The following is a 21,796-nucleotide window of genomic DNA, read 5'->3' on the forward strand; positions in this document are numbered from 1 at the left end:
AATTAAAGCATGATTAAATGATAAAAGTAGCAATGAGGTGGCTCCGGGCTTTATCCAAACTAGATCATCGGTCAGTGCCCCTGTGCTAAAGCCCAATTCCCGCTGAGTTTCTGTGAGAAGGTGACCTCAAAGTTCCACAGTGGGGCAGTAGAGGGTGCCGATGGAAAACAGAAAGGGAAGGAGGAAGCAGCTTATCCCGTCAGTTAGTACTTTGTGGCAGTCATTCCTAGTAAGGATGCTAATCTAACTCACAAAGACTAGATAATGCCTCCATCCCCTCCACATGGGAGATTTTGCCCAGTTTCTTGCTGAATCTCAGGCTCTGCAGAGACATTCAAGACCACAAAGGTGCTTGAAAGAAGCCCTTTCTGTCTCCCAAGGACTCCGTCCCCATTGTCAAGCCCCGCTGAGTAATTTCTTCTCTTTTGCCCAGCTATAGGAAACTCAGGGAAGCCAGAGAGGGAGGGGATAGGGTGGGCTGAAACCACTAACAACCCGTTTGCACAGCATGACAGTTGAGATGCAAATAGATGGTTGTAATGCAAATCACAAAAAACAAAAACAAAACAAAAAAAAAAACTCTCAAGGCAAAGGCCCCAGGAGTCAGCCTTGGTGTGGAGCGCAATCTCTGAGTTTCAAATTAAAGGTTGTGGCAGCCTCATTCCCCTGCTCCTGGCTACTGGGCGTTCTCCTGTGTCTTCCTCGGTGTTCTGGAAACCCACGGGAAATTAGCAGCACACTCACCCACCGGGATTCCTACCGTATCCCCACCCACCCCCTTGGCCGCAACATGTTCTTTTGTGTTTTCTCCAGTTTGGTCTGCTTTTCCTCTCCCGATCAAGCCTGCAGCCCTCCCCACCCCGTCCTGCCCACAGCTGAGCTAGCCGGCCACGTTTTCCCATCTGCATGGGGTGAGGTTATTAGGATGGTTGGAATTTTCTGTTCCGTTGTCCTAAATTCCACTCTCCTCCTTGGAAGCAATCAGATCCTCTGCGTTCTGCGTCCTGCCTTGTGCGGTGGCAGTGAGTGTAGGAGATCATCCGTGCCTCTGGCTGCTTTACAGATTCCAGCAAAGGGCTTTGTTTTTAAATACCGTTCGGCATCGGGCACGACCCCTCCCAGCAGATTTTTGGATCGCCGAAAACTGGTAGTACCTCTCCCCTGCCCTGTACCTTTCTTCTCAGGAGTTGGGAGCCTTTGGTTCTCTTCATTTCTGTCTCGTTTCTGACCCCAGCTTCTCAGAACATATTTCCTGCTGTCCTTAAGACATTTTTGCAGAGGGGTGGGGTTGGAGTGGGGAAAGGGACACCCAAGTCCCCCAGAGAGGCCTCTATTGCCTGGTTCTGGCTGTTTGCAGGAATTAGAATCATCTCAGAATGGCCTTCAGACTTCATTAATTTGCTGGCCTCCTGGCCTTTCTGAGGGCCTAGGCTGAAATTTACATAGATGAACGATTATGTATTCATTCACTCAACACACAGTATCGTGCACCTACTATGTGCCCACCACTGGGGAGTTAGTGCTAAGGATGCGGTGGTCCCCGCCCTCCAAGAGCTTATGTTTCATCCCAGTGGGGCAGCTAGAGGAATAGGCACCAACATCGTTGTAGGTGAAAATGAATGTCAAGAAATCAATAAACAGGGCAAGTGATGGGGCACAGGAGGGGGCTATCTTTGGCTCCATGGTTCCAGAAGGCCTTCCAGAGAGGTGCTGTTTAGAACGGAGGTTAAGAGGCGTAGAGGAGGCAGCCACACGGAGCTGCAGAGGGAGAACGTTCCGAGAGCAGGTGTTCGGCTGCAAGGGCAGAGGCCCTTGGAAAGGGAAATGGCTGGGCATTTTCAAGGAGCAGGAATGAGACTGGTCAGGGGGCACTAGAGAGGAGGCAAGGACGAAGCATCGAAGCATGAAGCATCGGGCAAAAGCCAAAATGCCTGGGGAAGGCTTTTCTGTTACTGGGAGCCCAGTGGGGAGCCGGGGGGTTGACATGCTCTGAGTCACCTTTCTTAAGGAGCCCTCTGATTGCTGTGTTGCAAATGTGCTCTCAGGGGCCAAGGGTAGAAGAAGGGAAATGTGGCAACGTGGCACGGAAGCCCCTCCCCCTCAGCCACCTGTTCCACCCAACGTGTGCTTTCTTTCCAGCATCTAACTGGAGGTTCTCTTGCAGTCGGGCTGTTTTCCTCTTAGGGTGGCGAGAAGCCAGAGAACCCCAACCCCCTTATTAGGAAACCTGAGAAGTCCCTCAGAAACCACCTTCAGAACTCTGCCCAGGAGGACAGCGCGAGTGGCCACCTTTGGTCTTTGTGACGGAGGCTCCCGGGTTAAAATCCCAGGATTCAGAACCCTGGCCGTGGCGTTCTGCTACCAGACCTACCCCAACTGCCCAGGGAAGGTGGTAGAGAAAAACCCCCGAAAGCCAAGCCCTGCCCCCATTCTGCTCCTCACTCACAGTGATTCCGGGCAAGGTGTGGGGCCCACTCTGCCTCAGTGTCCTCTGGAAAACCATGGGTTGGGCCGGTCAGCCTCAATTAAGACTCTCTAACCTTTAGGTCCAAGAGGACCGTGGCGGGAAGGGGAGGGTGCCACCTGAGCTTCCCACTTCACCCCTGCCCCCGTCCTCCCTTCCCTGTTGCTGCAGCTGCCCTGCTCCCTGCTTTGGGGCTCGGCCCCACCACCCTCTCCCAGCCTGCCCGTGTGCTTGTTTATTTGGTGTTACCTGGAGCGACCTTTCTCTTGTGAGGGAGGGAGAGGCAGCTGGAATGGTGAACAGTAAGGACTTTGAAGCCAGACCGCCGGGGTTCAAATCCTGCTCTGCTACCTTTGATCTGTGGAACCGGAGGGGACTTAACTTACCCTCCCTGCAAAATGGAGACAACAGCAGTACCTGCCTCACAAAGCTGTTGTGCGGATTCGATGAGTTAATCGGTGTGTTTGAAACAGTGCCTGGCCCATAAAAAGCCCTCTTTAGATCTTAACTATTTTTTATTATCCCAACCGTGAGAGAGATGGGCATATTACTGTGTGTCCTCAGAGAGGAGGGAATCGAGGCTCAGGGAGGTTAAGGGGCTTCCCCAAGGTCACACAGCCAGCGGGCACAGAGCTTGGCCTCGAACTCTCCATCCTGTGATTTTTGCATGCACTGGGGAGCCCCCCTGTTCTCAAAGGTTTGGTCCCACCCAAGCAGGTGTCTCCTCTACCTCCAGCATGGCTGGGGGGAGGGCAAGGGGGGAGGTAAGGCAAGGGGGGGGGGGCATCTGCTCCGCAGAGGTGAACGGGGACACATCTGGCAGGAGTTAATTCCTATTTCAGGCAGGAGATGACACGATTCATTTGTTTGAGGGGCATAGGGAAAAAACGAGAGAATTACCCACCTCCCCAAGGAGAAAACATCACCAAATAAATAAATAAAAGGAAACAAATGACAGGGGGAAAAAGCCGTATTCTGGAATACTAGGTTTACTTGTAGGGATGGAATGGAGGCGGGGGGGGTGGGGGGGGGGGCCGTGAGCAAGGGAGATTGCTCTTGTTCTGCTAATCTTGGCCTTTATTTTTATCCATCACCCTCATTTTCCATTCCACACGTGTTCCAGCCTTGTCAGGGAGCCCAGCCCGCAACCTTGTATTTATTTAAATTTGTTTTCACATGTGTTCTTATTCGTCAGTCTGTCCAGCATGCAGTTTCTCTGGCCCCTCTCCCCACCCAACCCTGCAAGGTTGTGGCGGCGGGCTCCGGCGGGGGGGGCCTCTGCCAGGCTTCCTTTCAGCCCAGAGGTTCCTAGCACAAAAGTGGGGGTCCACTGACTCCCTAAGGCATCCAGGACCCTGGATGGAGAAAACCCTGTATCTTTGTTTTCACTAACCTATAAGCGACCTTTAGCACTCCCTTTAATTATGAAAATAGAAACAAGAGGTGCCTGGATGGAGCAGTCGTTTGAGCGTCTGACTCTTGGTTTCAGCTCAGGTCACGATCTCATGGTTCATGAGTTCGAGCCTCACACGGGGCTCTGCGCTGATGGCACGGAGCCTTCTTGGGATTCCGTCTCTCCTTCTCTCCGTCCCTCCCCCACTTGTTCTCTCTCTCTCTCTCTCTCTCTCTCTCTCAAAAATGAATAAGTAAACTTAAAAAAAAAGATTTTTAAAAGAAACAAACAGCCGTGGTATCAGTCGTAGCTAGGGCTTTAACCCCAAAAGAAACCCCAGACATTTGCATACCACATTTCAGATGTCATAGGGATCTCAGTCTATCACTTGCAGTCATCGCTACTTTAAAATTACAGCGTATGTCAACCCCGTGCCAAATCTTACTGTTTACAGCATTAAGAACTACATAATTCGGGGCGCCTGGGTGGCGCAGTCGGTTAAGCGTCCGACTTCAGCCAGGTCACGATCTCGCGGTCCGTGAGTTCGAGCCCCGCGTCAGGCTCTGGGCTGATGGCTCGGAGCCTGGAGCCTGTTTCTGATTCTGTGTCTCCCTCTCTCTCTGCCCCTCCCCCGTTCATGCTCTGTCTCTCTCTGTCCCAAAAATAAATAAAAAACGTTGAAAAAAAAAAAAAAATTTAAAAATTAAGTTTAAAAAAAAAAAAAAAAAAAAAAAAAAAGAACTACATAATTCTTCTTTAACACCCTTTTAAAATGCCTGGTAACTATATTTCAAAATAACAAGTTGACTGTATCTTATTATTATTATTTATTTATTTTTTATTTTTTTTTTTTTTTTTTTTGCAATTAACAATGTTATTCTAGCAAGGGGATCCCCGGGCTTCACCAGACTGTCAGAGGGGTCCTTGGCACGAAAAAGAAAAAGATGAAAAACCCTCCTTAATCCCTGCTCACGAACTAACACCTTTTAGCCCAGCTCCCTCCGTGGGCTTCTGCCATAAGGCTAACATTCTGCTAGTTCTCGGAGCAGGGGTCCTGAGCCACACATCCACTTGGATGAGGTAGGAACAGGGAGGATCTGTGTCACACGTTCAGCTGAGGGTCCATTTTCCAGCTGCGGATGGTCCAGGCCGCTGTTCAACTGGCTCCGTATATCTATCTACCAGGATCTACTTTGCAGTAGAAACACAGGAAATATACATTCCCTTGCCCTAAACTCTCCCTCCCTGCTGATGTGACCCAGAGCGTGGACCTCCGTTTCCCTATTTTCCAAAGCAATTTCAATGAGAAACCAAACTCTAGAAGCAGTGAAGAGGTGGGGAAGAGAGGGAGGGGCAGGCTGCCAGCATCCATGGAAGCAGATGTAAGTTTTTATACTTTCTGTGGATGTATGATCATCCAGGGATCCAGACCCTTTTTTCCCCTCGACTAAGGAGATAAGGGGGATCTGGCTGGAAATCACCCACCTCCCACCGAATCCCCTGGGTGGTATGAAGGATGTAGATAGAATGCCTCCAACATTCTGGACCTCTCACCCAGCTTATGATTTCATCAGCGGAGCAAAGCTAAAAAGAAGGAGGGAAGGAGGGCTCTGGTCCAGGGAGCAACCAAGATGAGGTACATACATAAATAAAGGCCAGCACTGCCCTTCCCCCAGTCTCCAGTCCCCAGGCCACGGTGCCCACCCTGGCTGCTCCTATTTCTAAAAGGTTCTCCGGTGATTTGGTTGCAGAGCAGAGTGAAGCATCCACCCAAAGCAATGTCCACACAGCCGGTACCTGGAATCCGTGGTGCCTGGGCGAGCCTTGCTCTGCACCTTTGTGTGCCTGGCAGCGGGCAAGGGACTGTTTGCGAATTCTGCTGGGTCGCAGCTTCAGCTCCCATTTCTAGGGTTCTTCTCCCAAGATTTAAATTCTCCAGGAAAATATCTGTGGACTTCAAAGCAAAGCCATTCTGGAAGGGAAGCCAGGAGGAGCAGGGCAGCCCCATCTGTTCTTTTTCCTATTAATTTCTCCCCAGTTGCCTTCACTGAGGCTCTTATTATGACGATGGTGATTATTAGGATTTTTCTGTGCATGGCTGCATCCCGTGGTGTGATTCCTCCCAGCATGCTAAGCTCCAGCCTCCCCGAGGACCAGAGGGTGTCCTCGGTGTGATTCTGACACCTCCTAATTTAGTCTCATCCGTAAATCTAATTAGCGTGCTATTTACACCAGGCCCAGGAGCCCTGGTGGGGTGTGAAGCAGGCAGCCTCTTTCCTCACCTCTCCCCGCCCCAGTGCCTGCTCCCCGGCCAGCCAAGCCCCCTCCAACGGCTAGAGGTGGACTTTCATCTTGGATGTGGGGGACTGTACCCCTTTCACCCACTGCCCTGGCAGCTGTCCCCCTCCCCACCCCCCCCACCCCCACTCACGACGGGACCTTGCAGGAGTCATTTGGTCTTTGGAGTCACGCTCCCTAAATGCAGAGTCTGGTCTTCCTCAACATCCCCATGGGGATCAGGAGCAGAGCCAGCACGCTTCATCCTGTGTTCTCTTCCTCTCCATTACCTCCTGGCCGCTTCCTGCCCACTCCGGCGCCCCCTTTACCGTGGGCACCTGTTTTCTTGCTCCCACGCTTCCCCACCTGCCCCATCTGCCACCCCCGCCACACCCCTGACAGCCGTAGATGGTTTGTCTTGTTTATTTATCCCCTTTTCTCGAAGAGTAGGGGTAAGCACAACCCAGCAGGGAGGGGTCCCTGCGTGTCTCACCCCATCACTGTGCTGATGGATTGGAGACTGCAGAGCCCCGCTGGGCAACAGTGGTGAGGGTGGGCCACCAAGCCGGGCATGGAGCTGGCAGCCAGCTCTGCTTTGCTCCTGCTGACTCTGTCCCCCGAAAGGGGGAAGTGGTGCAGGGGTGGCGGGGGGCGGGCAGGAGGAATCTCGTGGCTCTGTTGTCACTCTACCCAGGAAGGCGCAGGGTAGACGCTCACTCCCTTCTCGCCCTCCAAGGAATTGGGTGTGGGAAGAAATTCCCAACATCAAGGTTGTCACACGTTTCTATCCCAGGTTCAAAGGTGCAGCTGTTTCTCTGCTTGGTCCTGACATGTGCCCCGAGCCCAAGGGCAGGTATCTCTGCTTCTCACACATGGGCAAAACTGGCCTCCGAGGAGACCTTCCGCTAAGTCCGCGCAAAAAGATACACTGCGGCAGCCGCTGGAGGGCAAGGTGGCGAGCACCCAGAGGCCTGGGGCACGAAGAGTAAGAGACGCCCTAGAAGGACCCTTGCAATGACCGTTCTAGGCACTGTTCGCAAGTGAACGCAACAGCCCAAGTCCAGCCCTCGGGCAGCACATGGCAATGAGAGCCATGGAGAAAGACAAAGCAGGGTGAGAGGGGTTTAAAGGAGTCCCGGGAGGACGGAGGCCTGACAGAGGGAGGTGACATTTAGGAGAGACCTCAGTGAAGAGAGGGTGAGCCACAGGACAGGAATACTTGGAGGAAGAGCATTCCAGGCACAGGGCACAGCAGGCATGTGGCTCTAGGCAGGAGGACGCTCGCCCACGGGTGGAGGAGGGGCCAGGAGGCCCCTGCCCGACCCGGCAGGGAAGGTCAGATAGACAGCTTTGCTGTCAGGGCTCCGCTTGCACAGGAAGGGGGCAGGAAGCCACCTGAGGGCAGTGAGCAGGGAGCGAGGCACTTACGGACTGAAATGTCAGAAGGACAGTCCATGCAAACGACCCAGGTGGCCATCCACCCCTGAGCACATAGACAGAATGTGGTGGCTCCCCACGGGATATTACTCAGCCACGACGGTAACGAAGCATCGATGCGTGCCACCACGCGGATGAACCTAGAAAACCTTATGCTAGGCGAAGAAGCCAGTCACAAAGGGCCACAGGGTGTCTGATTCCATTTGTACGAAATGTCCGGAACAGGCAAATCCATAGAGACAGGAGCGCAGGTCCGTGGCTGCAGGGACTGAGGGGGGGGGGGGGGGGGAATGCGGCGTGATTGCGCACGGGTGCGAGGTTTCCTTTTAGATGGACATGTTTTAGAACAGGATGGAACGGTGGTTGCACAACACTGTGGATGTACTGAAAACCACTGAATTGTACACTTTATGATGTTAAAATGGCGAATTTTATCTCAATCAAAAAAAAATTATTTCAAAGGATGCTCAGGGCAGGGCCGTCACTGGGAGGGAAGGACAATAACTGGAGGTACCGGGGCGGGGGGGGGGGGGGAGGAGTGGTCAGCTCCAGGGCCGTTTTGAAGAGAGAGTTAGGATTTGCTGGTGTGGGTGTGTGTGTCTGTGTGTGTGTTGACCTTTGACCTGAGCAGTTAGAAACACGGGGTCCTTCCTGCCTGAGACAGTGAGGTAGTAGGTTTAATGAGGGGAAGGCGGAGTCCGTAGGTTAGCTTTCGACACATTATGTTTGACGTGCTTGTTAGACAGCCATTTGGAGACATCGAGAAGGCAGAGGGGGGGTGCTGATAAATGTCCAACAAGCGGCTCTAGGGTGGGGGCCCCCTCATCTGTAGCACTCAGTGGTCTCTATGGCGTAAATCCCCCTACCATGCCTACCTCAAGCATGACCGCGGGTGCTCACCGAGATCCTGAAAACCTAGCACCTGGCTCTCCGGAGTCCGCGATGTGGACCCACAATGGAGATGGAAATGTGAGCATTGCCAGCATCTGGACTATATTTAGAGTCACAGATCGAAGCTGGGCTCACGGAGGCAAGGGGTGTGAGTATAAGGAGAGGAGAGCTGGGGCGCCCCAGTGTTCACAGGAGGGGAGATAGGGACGAGCCAGCGAAGGTGACTGAGAAGGAGTGACCCCGAGGGAGGAGGACCAAGAGGGAGCATTGCAGGACCGGAGCACGGACGGAGTGGGGAGGCGGTGGGCAGGTGCTATCAGCAGGAAGAGGGGTAGGGCTCGGGAGAGGGAGGAGGCAGCCAGCCCTAACAAGCAGCAGTGTTTGCCAATTAGCATATGGATCTGTGTTTACTTTTCTGTTTTCAGCTTAATGACTCTTAATTGCCCTCATTAGGGAATGTCCAAATCCACCAACGTTTACAGAGCAGGCCAAGCGGGGCTTTTTTTTTTTTTTCTTTTTTAATTTTTTTTTTTTTTTTCAATGTTTTTTATTTTATTTTTGGGACAGAGAGACACAGAGCATGAACGGGGGAGGGGCAGAGAGAGAGGGAGACACAGAATTGGAAACAGGCTCCAGGCTCCGAGCTGTCAGCACAGAGCCCGACGCGGGGCTCGAACTCACAGACGCGAGATCGTGACCTGGCTGAAGTCGGCCGCTTAACCGACTGCGCCACCCAGGCGCCCCTTTTTTTTTCTTTTTTAATCCACTTGACCCTCTTCTCCCCTGCCTTCAGAGCCCTCCCCTGGCACACTGGATGTCTCACCCCTTAGAAGGATGCCGGACTGCCCCCTCCAGCTCAGCGCCTGGTGAGATGTCAACTCAGTCCTCTAGGGACGGAGCTGTGCTTAAATAAGCAGACCTCTACGGGAAAGTGAGAATCGGTGATTTCAAAGGCAGCATAGGAAGTGAAAGCAGCCGGTCTCAAAGGCCACATCCTACATGATTCTTTCACGTTCTCAAAAAGACAGAGAACCCAGCAGTGGTTGCCAGGGGTTGGGTGTAGGAGAGGGGTTGACTGAAAAGGTAAGCGCACGGGAGTTTGGGGGGCGGGCCGGCGGCACCGTTCTGTACCCTGGCTGTGATGGGGTAGCATGAATCTATACATGTGTTAAAATTCATAAAACTGAAGGGGCGCCTGGGTGGCTCAGCCGGTTAGGCGTCCGACTTCGGCTCAGGTCACGATCTCGCAGTTTGTGGGTGTGAGCCCCGCATTGGGCTCTGTGCTGACAGCTCAGAGCCTGGAGCCTGTTTCGGATTCTGCCTCTGTCTCTCTCTGCCCCTCCCCCACTCACGCTCTGTCTCGAAAAAAAACAAAAAAACATTAAAAAATTTTTAAATTCGTAAAACTCAATACCCCAAAACGTCAATTTCACTGCACGTTAATTATAAAAAATTATAAATTATTGACAACCTCTCCCCCCCACCTCTACCCCCTCCCGGAAAAAGATGAAGTGAAAGGTAGCCGCATAAATAGCACCACTGGTGAGCTTTTAGACTCCACGCCATCCTTCTCTCCACTGTCATTTGATTCAGCCCGTATGTAATGCGCACCCCCTGTAAAGCCAGAAAGGGAGACTAGAGGGCCTTGAATGCCGAGATGAGTTTGAACCTATTCAGCAGGCAAGCGGGAGCCATTGATGGTTCTTGAGCATGAGTGGTATCCTCAGAGCTGTGTTTTAGGTCGATTAATCTGGACACCAGGAGAGTGAAGACAGCAACAGAGGATGATGGCAGACTGCAAGGCAAGCAGGGACTGGATACGGGGTCTGTGGGAGAGGCAGGGGTTGGAATGCCGCTAGGGTTTGGAATACCGGGGACAGGAGTGGCAGAAACCCAGAAGGGGGAGCTAGGAGGAGGAAAGACAGTGGGAGCTACCATCATCGTCCGCCAGCCTGCTGGGCAGTGGCCAGGCCTTCCTGGTCTCTTTACCTCGGCTTAGTTCCTCATATGAACACCCTCCACCTACCACTGAATCTATTATCGTCTCTTGCCCCCCCGCCCCCTTCCCAGCCTTCCTCCTGTCTCTGTCTTCCGATTTTTTCCTCCCACTCACACATTCACAGATAAACACACGCATAACCCATTGATTCTTGCATCCGTTCCTTTGTCCACGCAGTGTAGTTGTTTTGTGCCTGACCCGAGTGTGGAATGTGTCAAATAGAAGGGGCTCTTCGCAGGCCTGGGCAGCTGTGCCAGGGTCAGACTTCTGGGCTGCCCAGTGACTGCTGAGTGACACATAGCGCTGTCACCATTCATGATCCCCCTTGTGCCTGAAGCCCAGCACCCTGTCCCAGCCCAGGACCCATCCCTGAGGGCATTTGTGATGTTGTTGTTCCTGGGAAGGGGATGCAAAGCTGGGCAGACCTCCCTGGCAGGGGGCTAGGATGGGAGATGAAATCACTGTCCCCCTTTTGGCTCCCAGATCCCCCACAGCAGGTGCGTGGCCTCCATAGAGTCTGGGGCTCTGTCCCTCGGGGCCTCCTGAGGCGATGGGATCCCTTATTTTGAAAGGCAGCCCAGAAAGGGCAGTTTGCCTGAGGTCACAGAGCTGGTCTGCTCCGGGGGCTCCCCTCCCCTTCCCCCACCCGCTCAGCCCCTCCCCCCACCCCCAGGCCTGGGGAGGTGGACTCGCAGTTGGAGAGGCAGAGGAATACAAAATGGTGTGATTAGCGGCAGGCAGCGTGCCCTCCCGATTTCCATAAGGCATTTAGATTTCTTTGCCTTGCCACACATTTTTCTCTCTGTGGGAACAGGGAAATAGTTTTAGCATGGTAAATAGCGCCAGGCAGCTGCTGAGTGCAAAGCCCAGCTCCCAGCTCCGCACAGACCCCCTCCCCGCTCCTTGTCCCGAGGCCCCTTGGGGGCTGGATGCCCCCTCAGCCAGCCAGCCAGCCAGCCAGGCTCATCCTCCTCCCGGAGTGGCCCTGCCCCTAGAGTCCCCAGAGGGACAGTTCTGGGCTTGGGGCAGACTGGGATGCACACTCTTTTTTTTTTCCTGCATTTTGGACTCTCCTTCCTGCACATCTGAGCACACTCATACCCCGCTTCAGCCCCCTGTCCCGGTCCCAGCCAAAACTCCCATGCAGGGTCTGCCAGCGGAATGAGGGAGGGAAGGAGTTGAAGCCAGGTATAGGGGTGAAGTCAAAGTTGGCAGATTCTGATCGGAGTTGTAGACCTTGAGGGGAACGGTGTGGCCACCCTTGCTGGGAGGCATGCCTGGGCGGCAGGCAGGAGCAGAAGGAAGGTGCTGTGGAGCTTTCCACTTGAGGCAGGAGTCTTTCAAACAGGGTCCCTCGGAGGAGGGGCGCATGGCCTAGAGGATCTTTGGGATCTGGGGGGGTTGGGGATGGGACATGTCATCCTGAATGAAGAGCTCAGAGCCTGGGCCTCATGAATCCTACGTGGCCCCCTGTTCTGTGCAAATGAATTTCCAAGTGGCCTGGAAATGTCCCTGTGATCCCCTGGGCCTTCCACATAAGGCTTGCCCTTTGGCCATGCCCACAAGCACTATTCAGGTGAGCCTAGCCCTCCTGGCCAGTCCCCGCAGGACCACTTCATTTCTCTCAGGACTCCCTGGGCTGATTGCCCTGACACCTAGACGTCTAGTACAGCCCAAAGATTTGGATTCCACCAGAAATGTCTACTTACCTGGAGCATAGAAATGAAGCCAGAGTGGCTGGTTCCAACTCTGGGGGTAGGGACATTTAGCTCTGCTGTATCTGTTGGACATAGGGGGCACCTCCAAGATGGGACCCTCCCAGAGCAAAGGTCACCAGGGCTGGGCAAGAGCCCTTGGTCAGCTGTGCAGCCATCCTCCCTGGCAGAGGACCAGCTCCTGTGTGTGAGTTGCATGGACACTGGGGCCTCTGAAGTGGTTCAGCCTTCGGGGAGCGCCTGGAGGACACAGGGGCTGGAGTGTCAGAGGCTCAGAGCCTTGTTTTCCATATCAACTGCATGACCTCCCCACCTGACAGTGGGGACAACTTATCCTGCTGTGCTCTCAGACATGCCTCGTGGAGTTGCATGGCCTTGCAAGTGCCTGGGTTTTAGCACTTTGAGTCCGGCGTCCTGGGAACCCTCACAGTCCCAGGCAAGCCAGGACAGCTGATTGCCTAGGGGCAGGCCGGAGAGGTGGCCCACCCCCAAGGTTGAGAAACTGAGGCTCGGAGCCAGACAAGCCGGGAATGCCGGAGAGAGACAGGTGGTCAGGTATAGCTGGGCTTTGGAGGTGTGAGATTCCCACAGCGCACTAGGGCGGTGGGTTGCAAATTCGGGAAACAATTTGAAAGCACCTGTCCCTCATTTACCTTAATGCAAGTACCCAATGCACATTTTAATTCACTTCCCAGAAGTGTCGCTGCGGGGCCAGCGACAAGATCCCTCCTGAGGGAGGGAGGGGAGGCCTCGTGCCCTCGTCTGTGAGCAAAATAATACGCACGTCCACGCGATGAAATTGACAGCTCTCTAGTATTCTTTCCCCAAAGTGCCAGCTGCCGATCGGATTGAATTAGATTTCACAGGGGTTTTTGCAATACATGGAATTCACCAGCAAATTACTCTTAAAGAGGGAAAATCAATCATTTGGAGCAGAGATAAGCTGAAGGCAAGGCAGCCTTGGATTGATCCCGTCTGTGCAGGCGTGTGTGGAATTCAGCAGATAACCTGGGGAGAGGAGGAGGGAGAGAAGGAGAGGAGGAGGGGAGGAGGGAGGGGGAAACTGGATGGGTGAAGGAGGAGGAGGGAAAAAAGGAGAAATGGAAAAGAGAAAGGCTGGGGGGGTTTGTGGAGAGCAAGGAGAAGAGGGCTAGAAGGGAAGGGAGGAGAGCAAATGAGGAAAAGGGGAAGGAAGAGGAAGGAGGGGCAGAGAAGGCAACAGCAGAGGAGGAAGTGGAGAGAGGCCTTAAGCGGCAGGGGGAGCGGAGGCAGGAGGAGCAGAAAGCAATCTGAGGAAGCACAACAGGAATTAACGGCCTTAGGAGAATCATCCCGGCTTGCAGATCTGGAAACTGAGGCCCAGGGACAACAAAGGGCTTGCCGCAGTCACACAGTGAGCCATGGCCAATCCAGGGAAAACGGTTCCTGTCCACACTGCTCAAGAGCCCGATCCACAGAGGAGCCGGGGAAGGAGGGTCTGGGTAGGCTGAGCACCTGACATTAAGGGCAGTGTCCTGACCTGAAGGGCAGTGTCCTTCGCCCAACGTGGGCCTGAGAGGCAGCCCGCTCCCAGGGCAGAGAAACTGAGGCTCTGAGCTGGACAAGCCTGGAATGCAGGAGAGAGGCAAGGCTGAGCGTGTGCCGTGGTCTTAGCTGGGGCCCTGCTCCCGGACGGGGCGTGGGGTGGGGGGACCGTGAAGAGACAGAGGGTGGTCCTTTACAAGCAGGTGCCGCGTCAGTCCTCCCGGACTCTGAAACATGGAAGGTCCCTGGGGATCGAGGCAGACTTAGGGGATGGAGGCAGTGACCACCTCAGGGCTCCTTCCCATTGCCCCCTGGACTCCAGCTTCACATGGGCAGCCTGTCCTGGGGCAGCGGGCAGGGCCAGAGGAGTGTGGTACACCCACCAGGTGTAGGGGACTGTCAGGAGCAGTGATGGGAAGGGGTGCTGAGAGGCCCGCCCTGCCAGGGTTCACATTGGCATGTCTGATTGGGGTTAATTAAGTGAAAGGCTGGACAAAGGAGTGATAAAGAATCCATCTTGGGTGGACTTTGATTTCCTGCCGCTCGATAGCATGGATTAGACCGACAGAGCACAGGGGAGAAGGGAGACCTACAGCCCCTGCCCAGGCGGGAGGGGGTTCACTCACCCCTGCACACATCCAAGCCTTTGCCCTTCTCCGCCTGCCCCTCTCATTCCTGGCTAATGTCTGGAAATCAGCCCTTCCTCAGGGCCACCTCCTCCCCTCCCCCACTCTCTCCCAGAACGAGAAACAACAACCCTTACTTACTAAGCACTCACTCAGCCCCGGGCACTTTACCAGGATCTTGCAGCTCACCCAACAAGAGTGCTATCAGGTGACCCTCATGCTTTCCATTTTGTGGATTGGGAAATTGAGGCTCAGAAGGGTGAGGTCTTTGGTGCCAAGTCACACAGCTGGAAAGGGCGGTGCCTCCGTCTGGAGTAGATCCAGCCCCCAGAGGCTGTGCTTTTAGCCTCCACTAAAGCTTCGGGCTCCACACCCTGGAGTTTCTGGTCACGGGGCTCTTCCCTGGCAGGTCTGAGTCCTGGACACAGCTTCTGCGAGGGTGGCGCTAACTCTCGGGGCGCATCTGGGCACTCCGGGCCCCAGCCCCATTCCCAGCTCAGGCTAAGGGTGTCTCACCAGTCCACAGAGCTCCCTGGCTCTTCCCTGTCTTACTTCACAACACTGCCCACCCCCAACACAAAGACCTTGGCCCTTGCTGGCCTCCCCTGGCCCATCACACATCTGCGTGACCCTGGACCTTCCTCTTTTGCAGAGAGGAATTAAGGTCCCTACCTGGGTAGAGGGTGGTGCACAGGATAAGGTGAGTACCTGTAGTGTTTGGGGTACAAAGGGGGGAAAAAAGCACAGAAAGCTGCTTCTAGGAGAGCCTCCTGTCTTAGGCAGGAAACCAGAACTCACGTCACCCACCAAAACAAGACAGGGCAAAGAGACAACGCCGCTCCTTAATCCTGTGGGTGTGCCTTCACAGATGAAGCGGGATCAGGCTCCAGGATTGAGAGTGAGTTGCCCAAGGTCACACAGCTAGAAAGCGACAGTCTAGTCCCCAATCTGAACCTTTCTCTATTGCATCCTATCATTGGTCACCACACAGCTACTCCCCTGACCTATGGCAGAGAGAGACGAACCTCTCCAAGGGGCGAACTGGCAGGGAGGTGCCCGAGGAGGGTGGGCAGAGAACCAAGCAAGAGCTGTGAAGGAGGCACCTGCAGGCCTTATGTGCAGGAAAGGAGTCTGGGGGCCAAGCCAGGCCTGCCTCTCCTCGGGGACCAGGTCATCTGCGCGGGACATGCCAGTGTCTAGAACCTGCAGGTGATGACCCAGGCAAGCCGTGTTCAGGAGTCAGGCGCAGACTCTGAGAGAAGCCAGGCCACCCCCGTGCAAGCCCAGGGCAGGGGTCTGAGGCTGAGTCCTGGAGGAGGGAAGGGCCCTACGCGTGCAGCTGTTGTGAATGTAAACACCCCCCTGGGCCCTCCCAAAGTTGTGAGTGTTCTGTGAGCTGCTGCCCTAAGAGGGCCCGTCGCACACTAAGCTCTCAATGACTAGTTGGGAAAACGCCGCTGGTCCACTCCATGGAGTCCGGTGACCATTGAGACTGAATGTGGGTCTCCTGGCTGTGGGAGCTGCGAAGAGACTGGGGGGGTGGTACTAGGAGGCAAGGCTTGCAAGGCCACCCCCCACTTCCGGCGGCGGGAGGTTGGGGGGGCAAGGTGTAAGGGGAGCCGAGGTGGGGGGCAGCCCCTTCTGGCAGCGGCTGATAAGGAGGGCCCGACCAGGACGGCTGCCCTCTGCGGGGCAGGGGCGGGGGGGTGGTGGCAAGCCTTCATCACCGGAAGCAAAGCAGGGCTGGCTGCACGGAAAGGGGGGGGGGGGAACAGCAGGAAGCGAGGAGTGATCTCCTGTGTCCTTCCCCCTTCCACCAAACAAATAAAGCAGAGCTGTCGCAGCCCCGCAGGCAGCCGCTGGCACCCTAGCCCGGTGCGGGAGGGCAGCGTGCGGCTCAGCTCCGGCTCTGGGACCCGCGGCTGCTGGCTATCAGCCTTCTCATCGCCTCTCCCAGCTGGAAGAGAATTTAATCCACCGGCCTCCTCTCCACACGCACTGGGACTCCTTTTGATGTTCCTCTTTATCTCCCTTCCCAACAAAATTGCCCCTCGACAGCTCCAAGAGGGCCTCCTGCCGCTCCCCCGCCCTGCTCTCTCCCTCCCAGCCCCAGTGAACAGCCCTCCGTTGGGCCTGGCAGTGAGTGAGGGGGCAGGCTGGCACCCCTCCACCAGCCTGGGCCCCCTGACCTTGGCAGAGGAGAACTTCCCCCGGGGCCTCACCCCCCCAACCGGAGGACCACCGAAGTCCTCCCGGGGCCAGTTCTTCGCTTGCATGGGAAACAACTTCCGCAGTGGGAGGGGGCTCTCCAGAGCTGGGTGGTTGAGAGCTCAGGCTGCCGAAGACAGAACAGACCCAACTTCAAATCCTTCCCTGGCAGCCCGGAGGCCTGAATAGGTTGCCCGCCCCAACCTCGCTTTCCTTCTCCATGAGAGGGGTGGACGGACGCTGATGTCCGTGAAGAGCCCGGTTAGGTCCCAAGAAGCACACAGTTGGGGCTTGATAAACAGAAGCTGTCTGTCCGGAGGGCTGCCGTTAACAAGGGTTGTGCACCACTTTCGTGAACTGGGTGAATATCACACGCGTGTCCCACCCCGAGGGGCTGACGGTCATAAGCCAAGAGTCCCAACAGGACGTGGCCTTCTGGGCAGATTCCGAATGGGGCAGGCTGAGCATCTGATGGCACTTAGCCAGGAGGTTGCCCTGGGCTCTCAGGACAGCCATATATGGGGTCCTGACCACCGCGGCCACAGGCCTGAGTGAACTTCCAGCCCCTGGTGGCAAATCTAGAAGATTTTAGTTGAGACCCAGAAACCTGGCCTGAGGGGCCGGTGCTCCTGCCCCGCCAGGGATGCAGGCCGAATCCACGCTGAGCTCAGCACCCGCCTCACCAGGCACCTCCTCAGTGCCGCAGGCTGGTCCTCTGCCCTTGCACCGCGGTGGCCGCTCCAGCCCCCACCCACGCACCCCGTGAGGGATGTGCTCGGTTTTCTTTCTCCAGCTGCCCATTCACCACAGCTCGATGATCCCTTTTCTTCCCCGTTCTCAGAATTGCTCCTGCCTTGCCTCGCTCCACCCCTCGGTTCTCAAACTCCCATCAGAACACCCGGTGGGCTGGCTTCACAGTGCTGGGCCCCGCCCCTGGACTTTTCGATGGGTTAGATCTGGGTGAGGCCCGAAACGTGCATTTCTGACAAGGTTTTAGGTAACGCTCAGCCACCAGTCCCTGTACCACACTCTCAGAACCACCGCTGTGCCCTGGTAGTTCCCACTCTTGGATGCACACTCGAATGGATAAGGTGGAGAGCGTTACAAGGTCCTGAGGTCTGGTCTCCCCCAGCCCACCCACGTCTGATTTGCTTGGTCCGGGGTGTGGCCTAGGCATGGGGCTATTTTAAAGATCCCCAGCTGATTCTGATGGCTGGTCGGATGGAGCACTGCCTCTCCGCCTCTCCCCTGTTCGCCCCCGTGGATCTCTATGAGCGCCACCAAGCCCCGGCCTGCCCCTGCTGTCGTCTCCTCCAACCTTGGCTGTGCGGCGCGGCTCCCCAGGAAGCATGGGAAAAAATGCAGCTTCCTAGGCCCCACCCCGAAGATTCTGACACGGTGGCCGTGGGCATCTGTGTGCCTGAGTTTTAGAGCTCTCCTGGCAGTTCGGATGTGCAACCAAGTGAGGAGGGCGGCCCCAGTGTGACCTGCACCCACTGCCAAGTTCACCTTCCTCGTTTTAACCACCATTCATCGGCTTCAGAGCTTAGAGTGGCTCCCGTTGCGCACGAACGCAGTGCCGGAGCCCTCCAGACGGTGCCTGCGGTGGGACTGTCCCCCAACCTCCTGCTCTCCCAACAGTCTTGCCAGCTTCCCTACAAGCACCCTTTGCAAAGCAGCTCGCCTCGTCTGCCTCATCGCTAATCCTTCATTCCTGCTCCTCTGCCTTTGCTTAGGCCAGCGGCTCTCAAAGGGTGGTCTCAGACCAGCAGCGGCCTGGCAGGCAGCACCTGAAACTTGTTAGAAGTGGAACCCACGTCACAGGCCCCAAACTACCAAATCAGGTATTCCCGGCGGGTGGGCCGAAGGCTTGTGGCTTAACAAAGCCTCCAGGTGATGCTGATACAGGGCTAAGGACAGAGCTGGCTCCGCCTGGAATGCCTCCTCTTCGAGCTCATTTCCCCTGGGTTTCTGAAGCCAGTTCAAAACTCCCCTTTTCCGGGAGGCCTTCCTGCTCCGCCTCATCTCAGACCTGCTCAGCCTTTAGCCTGGGGTGCTCAGCGTTCCCATCTCTGTTCGCTCTGGGAACTCAGACTGAGCCGGAGCTTCTGGTGGGAGGCGTCCTGACCCCGCTTCCCTCGGCCTGGGAGCTGGGCCTGGGCTTTTGTCCTCGCTCTGCATCCAACAACCTGTGCAACCTTGGGCGGCTCACTCAACCTCTCTGAACTCCCATTTCCTCTGGAGGGGTTTCTAAGTTCCAGTGGTCCTTCAGCTCCACCCCAGGGCCCGTGGGATAGAGGATGCACAGAGTAGTGGAAAACTGCTGGAAACCAATGGCTTCTTGAGCACCTACTGTGTCCCTGCCCTGATGGGGGATTACACTGCCCGAGGCACAGTCTGTGCCCTCAAGGGCTCCCAGCATTCCACAGTGACCACAGAGGGTTATTCTGTCATTACTCTGAATGTGTCTGTGTTAGTAATATCGGCACCTATTTATACAGTTACGGAATGATCTCCAAGGCATAGTTTTCAGTGACAAAACCTAACCCAGAACAATGCGAGTCGCGTGCTATTTGCATCGGGGTGGGGGGAGGGGCTAGATACCGTAGTGCTCCTCGTGTTTGGACAGGATATGATGGTTGCCTCTGGAGAAGGCTCTCCAGTGGCTGGGCCGGTGGGGACAGGGAGACCGACGTGTGCCCTTTACGTACGCTTTTTTTTTTTTTTTTCCAAAAGCTTATTTATTTTGAGGCGGGGAGAGGGGCATCCCAGGCAGGCCAGAGCCCAAGGTGGGGCTCGAACTCACAAATCGCGAGATCGTGACCCGGGCCAAAATCAAGAGTCAGACACTTAACTGACTGAGCCACCCAGGTGCCCCTACACTTTTGAACTATGTGAAAATTCTCCATATCCGTATTTATCACGTCTTAATATTTTCCATGTTAGGAAAATTAAAACCTGACAATGCTTGGGGTCGTTTTCTGTAGGGGTTTGGTCCAGGCTCCTGGGAGTAGGACATAGTGACATGACCCATCTCCCCCCACCACCCCACCCGTGCTACCCCCACCCACTTCCCTTTGGGTGAGGACCAGGTGATCTGAGGAACCCTAGTCTCCCCTCACTATTCACACCCTAGGACCTCTTCCTCGGCTTCCCTCTCCCTCTCTTCTGGGTAGGGGGCTGCACAGACCTCCCCACCCCCCTGCACTCCCAGAGGCTATGGCCCGTCAGATACGAAGGGGGCTATTCCTCTGGAGCAGCATGTGCTCCTGGGGTCCGCTCGGCCCCTCTCCCTCACCCTGACCTCGGATCTCACCATCTTTTCTCTCTGGTTCCTTCCTCCTCTCCGTACCTTTCCGGCTCCTTCTCTGTCTCCATACCTTTTGACTGACCGACTCCCACTGACAGAACTTGGTAAGTGAGCCTGGGAAGGGCAGGGGCTGGGGGAGGATGGTGGGCATCATGGGGACGGGGCTTCAAAGGGAGAGTTGCTCTACCTGCCCAGGCATAGCTCAGCCCGCCCCCACCTTCTTGGGCCCCCCGGGTCCTATGGTGGAGGGAGAGGTGTTGGTGTCACCTGCTCAGAGCTGTCACACTCTGCCGCTTTTGGCTATTAGTGCCCCTTCGGGCATTTAATTGATCCCCTCCTTCTGACGGATGGATTCCACGCCAGGGAGAACTGAGGACCCCACAACCTGACGGGACCAAAGGAGCGTTGCCTGTACAGTCTGCTGGAGTCACTTTGCACGCGGGGGTCGGGGGGTTGGGTGGTTCTGGACGCCCTGCTGGTCTGTACCCCAAGATTAGCAGGGCTGTTTTGCCAACTTATAATTGCAAATAGAAAAAGAAAATAGAGACTGATGGGGACATATTAACATGCTTTCGCTCCACAAATGTGTTTGACTGCCTGTGGGACAGGTCCAGGACCGTAAGAATTTTGCGAACTGTCAGGCTTCACTGAGGGCATTCTTTCCAGCCAGGACCATCCCCATCTGGAAAGACTTCCAGGTGGCCTGGCTGCCCCACCTCACGGCAGGAACAGGTTCTGGAAGAGATCCCTTCCAGAGATCCCTCTGATTACAAACACTTACACCGAGGGGTGGGGCGGGGCACCAGGCCAGGGGTGGGTAACACAGGATGAGCAGTGGGGACGTTTCCTCCTGGGGCTGACAGCCCAGGTCTGAAAGCCACTGAGCACCTGAAATAAGGATCGGGAGACGCTCTCCACCGGTTGGCTGCAAAGCATGAGCATCTGCCTAGGTTGAAGGAGGCTTATTTGGGGGTAATTTCTCCCCATGGAGGTTGAGTCCATTTCTGAGCAGGTCAGACCCTGGGGAGTCAGTAAGTCACCTCTGCCACCTCCACCACTGGCTCTTTTGATCTGGGGTCTTGGGTAGCCTGAAGACCTCACACGAGGTGTCAGAACGAGCCTTCAGCTGGCGGGCCACAAGCAGAGCTTGTGAAGGACATGGGAGCTCTGAGCTACCTGGGATCCAGTGTCTTCCAGGCCGCCACAGGCTGGCCAGTGTGGGGTACACAGGGGTTCGCTTTGCCATTCAGCTGCTTGGGTGATCCCATCCCCTGTGTAGGGAAGCCAGCATTCTCCCTGGTTGACACGTTCCAGGGGGAGGAAGGGGAAAAAGTTGTGTCCTGCTGTCCCTCTCCTGCCCAAGCCTACTGGGGACACTTAACTTGCTTCTCTCCCCTCCATTCCTTTCTGACCCTCTTTCCTCTGTCTCCCTGCTGGGTCCTCCAACTGCAGATCATTCCCAGTTGGGGTCACTGGGACTGAGGAAGGGGACAGGAGGTGGGAAATGAAATGAACCAAACCACCTGGAGGGGACATTTTAGGCATCTGAAGGGATAACGAAGGCAAAAAGACCTGGTTGAGACTTCCAGAAGGCCCAGACAGGGACAGGAGGCAGGGTCAGAGAGCTAGGCCAGGGTCACCCAGAGGAGGCCAGACCGCTTTTGGGTGGGGGTGGGGGGGGCAGGCAAGCCCCACCACGGGCACCTCGTCCACCTCCAACAAAGCCACTCTGCTCCTGACCTTGGCCTCCCGAGCCCTCTCTGACTGGTTTTTCTTCCCTTTGCCCCAGGGCCTGAACAGCATGTTCGAGGTGTACCTGGTGGGGAACAACTCCCAGCACTTCATCATCTCCCCCACCTCTGTCCAAGGGAAAGCGGACATTCGCATCCGGGTGGCCATCCCCCTGGACTATGAGACTGTGGACCGCTATGACTTTGATGTAAGACCCCCCA

General features: G+C 55.6%; 1 protein-coding gene across 7 annotated transcripts in view; it reads left to right on the forward strand.

The window, feature by feature from the left end:
• The window catches only part of CDH23 (cadherin related 23), a 416,105-nt gene that overhangs the window by 235,555 nt on the left and 158,754 nt on the right, over window positions 1-21,796 (forward strand). For all 7 annotated transcript variants that reach the window (XM_058696615.1, XM_058696614.1, XM_058696613.1 and 4 more), the window contains exon 12: window positions 21,634-21,783. In XM_058696615.1, the coding sequence (XP_058552598.1) occupies window positions 21,634-21,783 (150 nt within the window). The remainder of the gene's footprint in view (window positions 1-21,633; window positions 21,784-21,796) is intronic.

The sequence above is a fragment of the Neofelis nebulosa genome, chromosome 13, assembly GCF_028018385.1.
Source record: "Neofelis nebulosa isolate mNeoNeb1 chromosome 13, mNeoNeb1.pri, whole genome shotgun sequence".
Classification (NCBI taxonomy): Eukaryota; Metazoa; Chordata; class Mammalia; order Carnivora; family Felidae; genus Neofelis; species Neofelis nebulosa.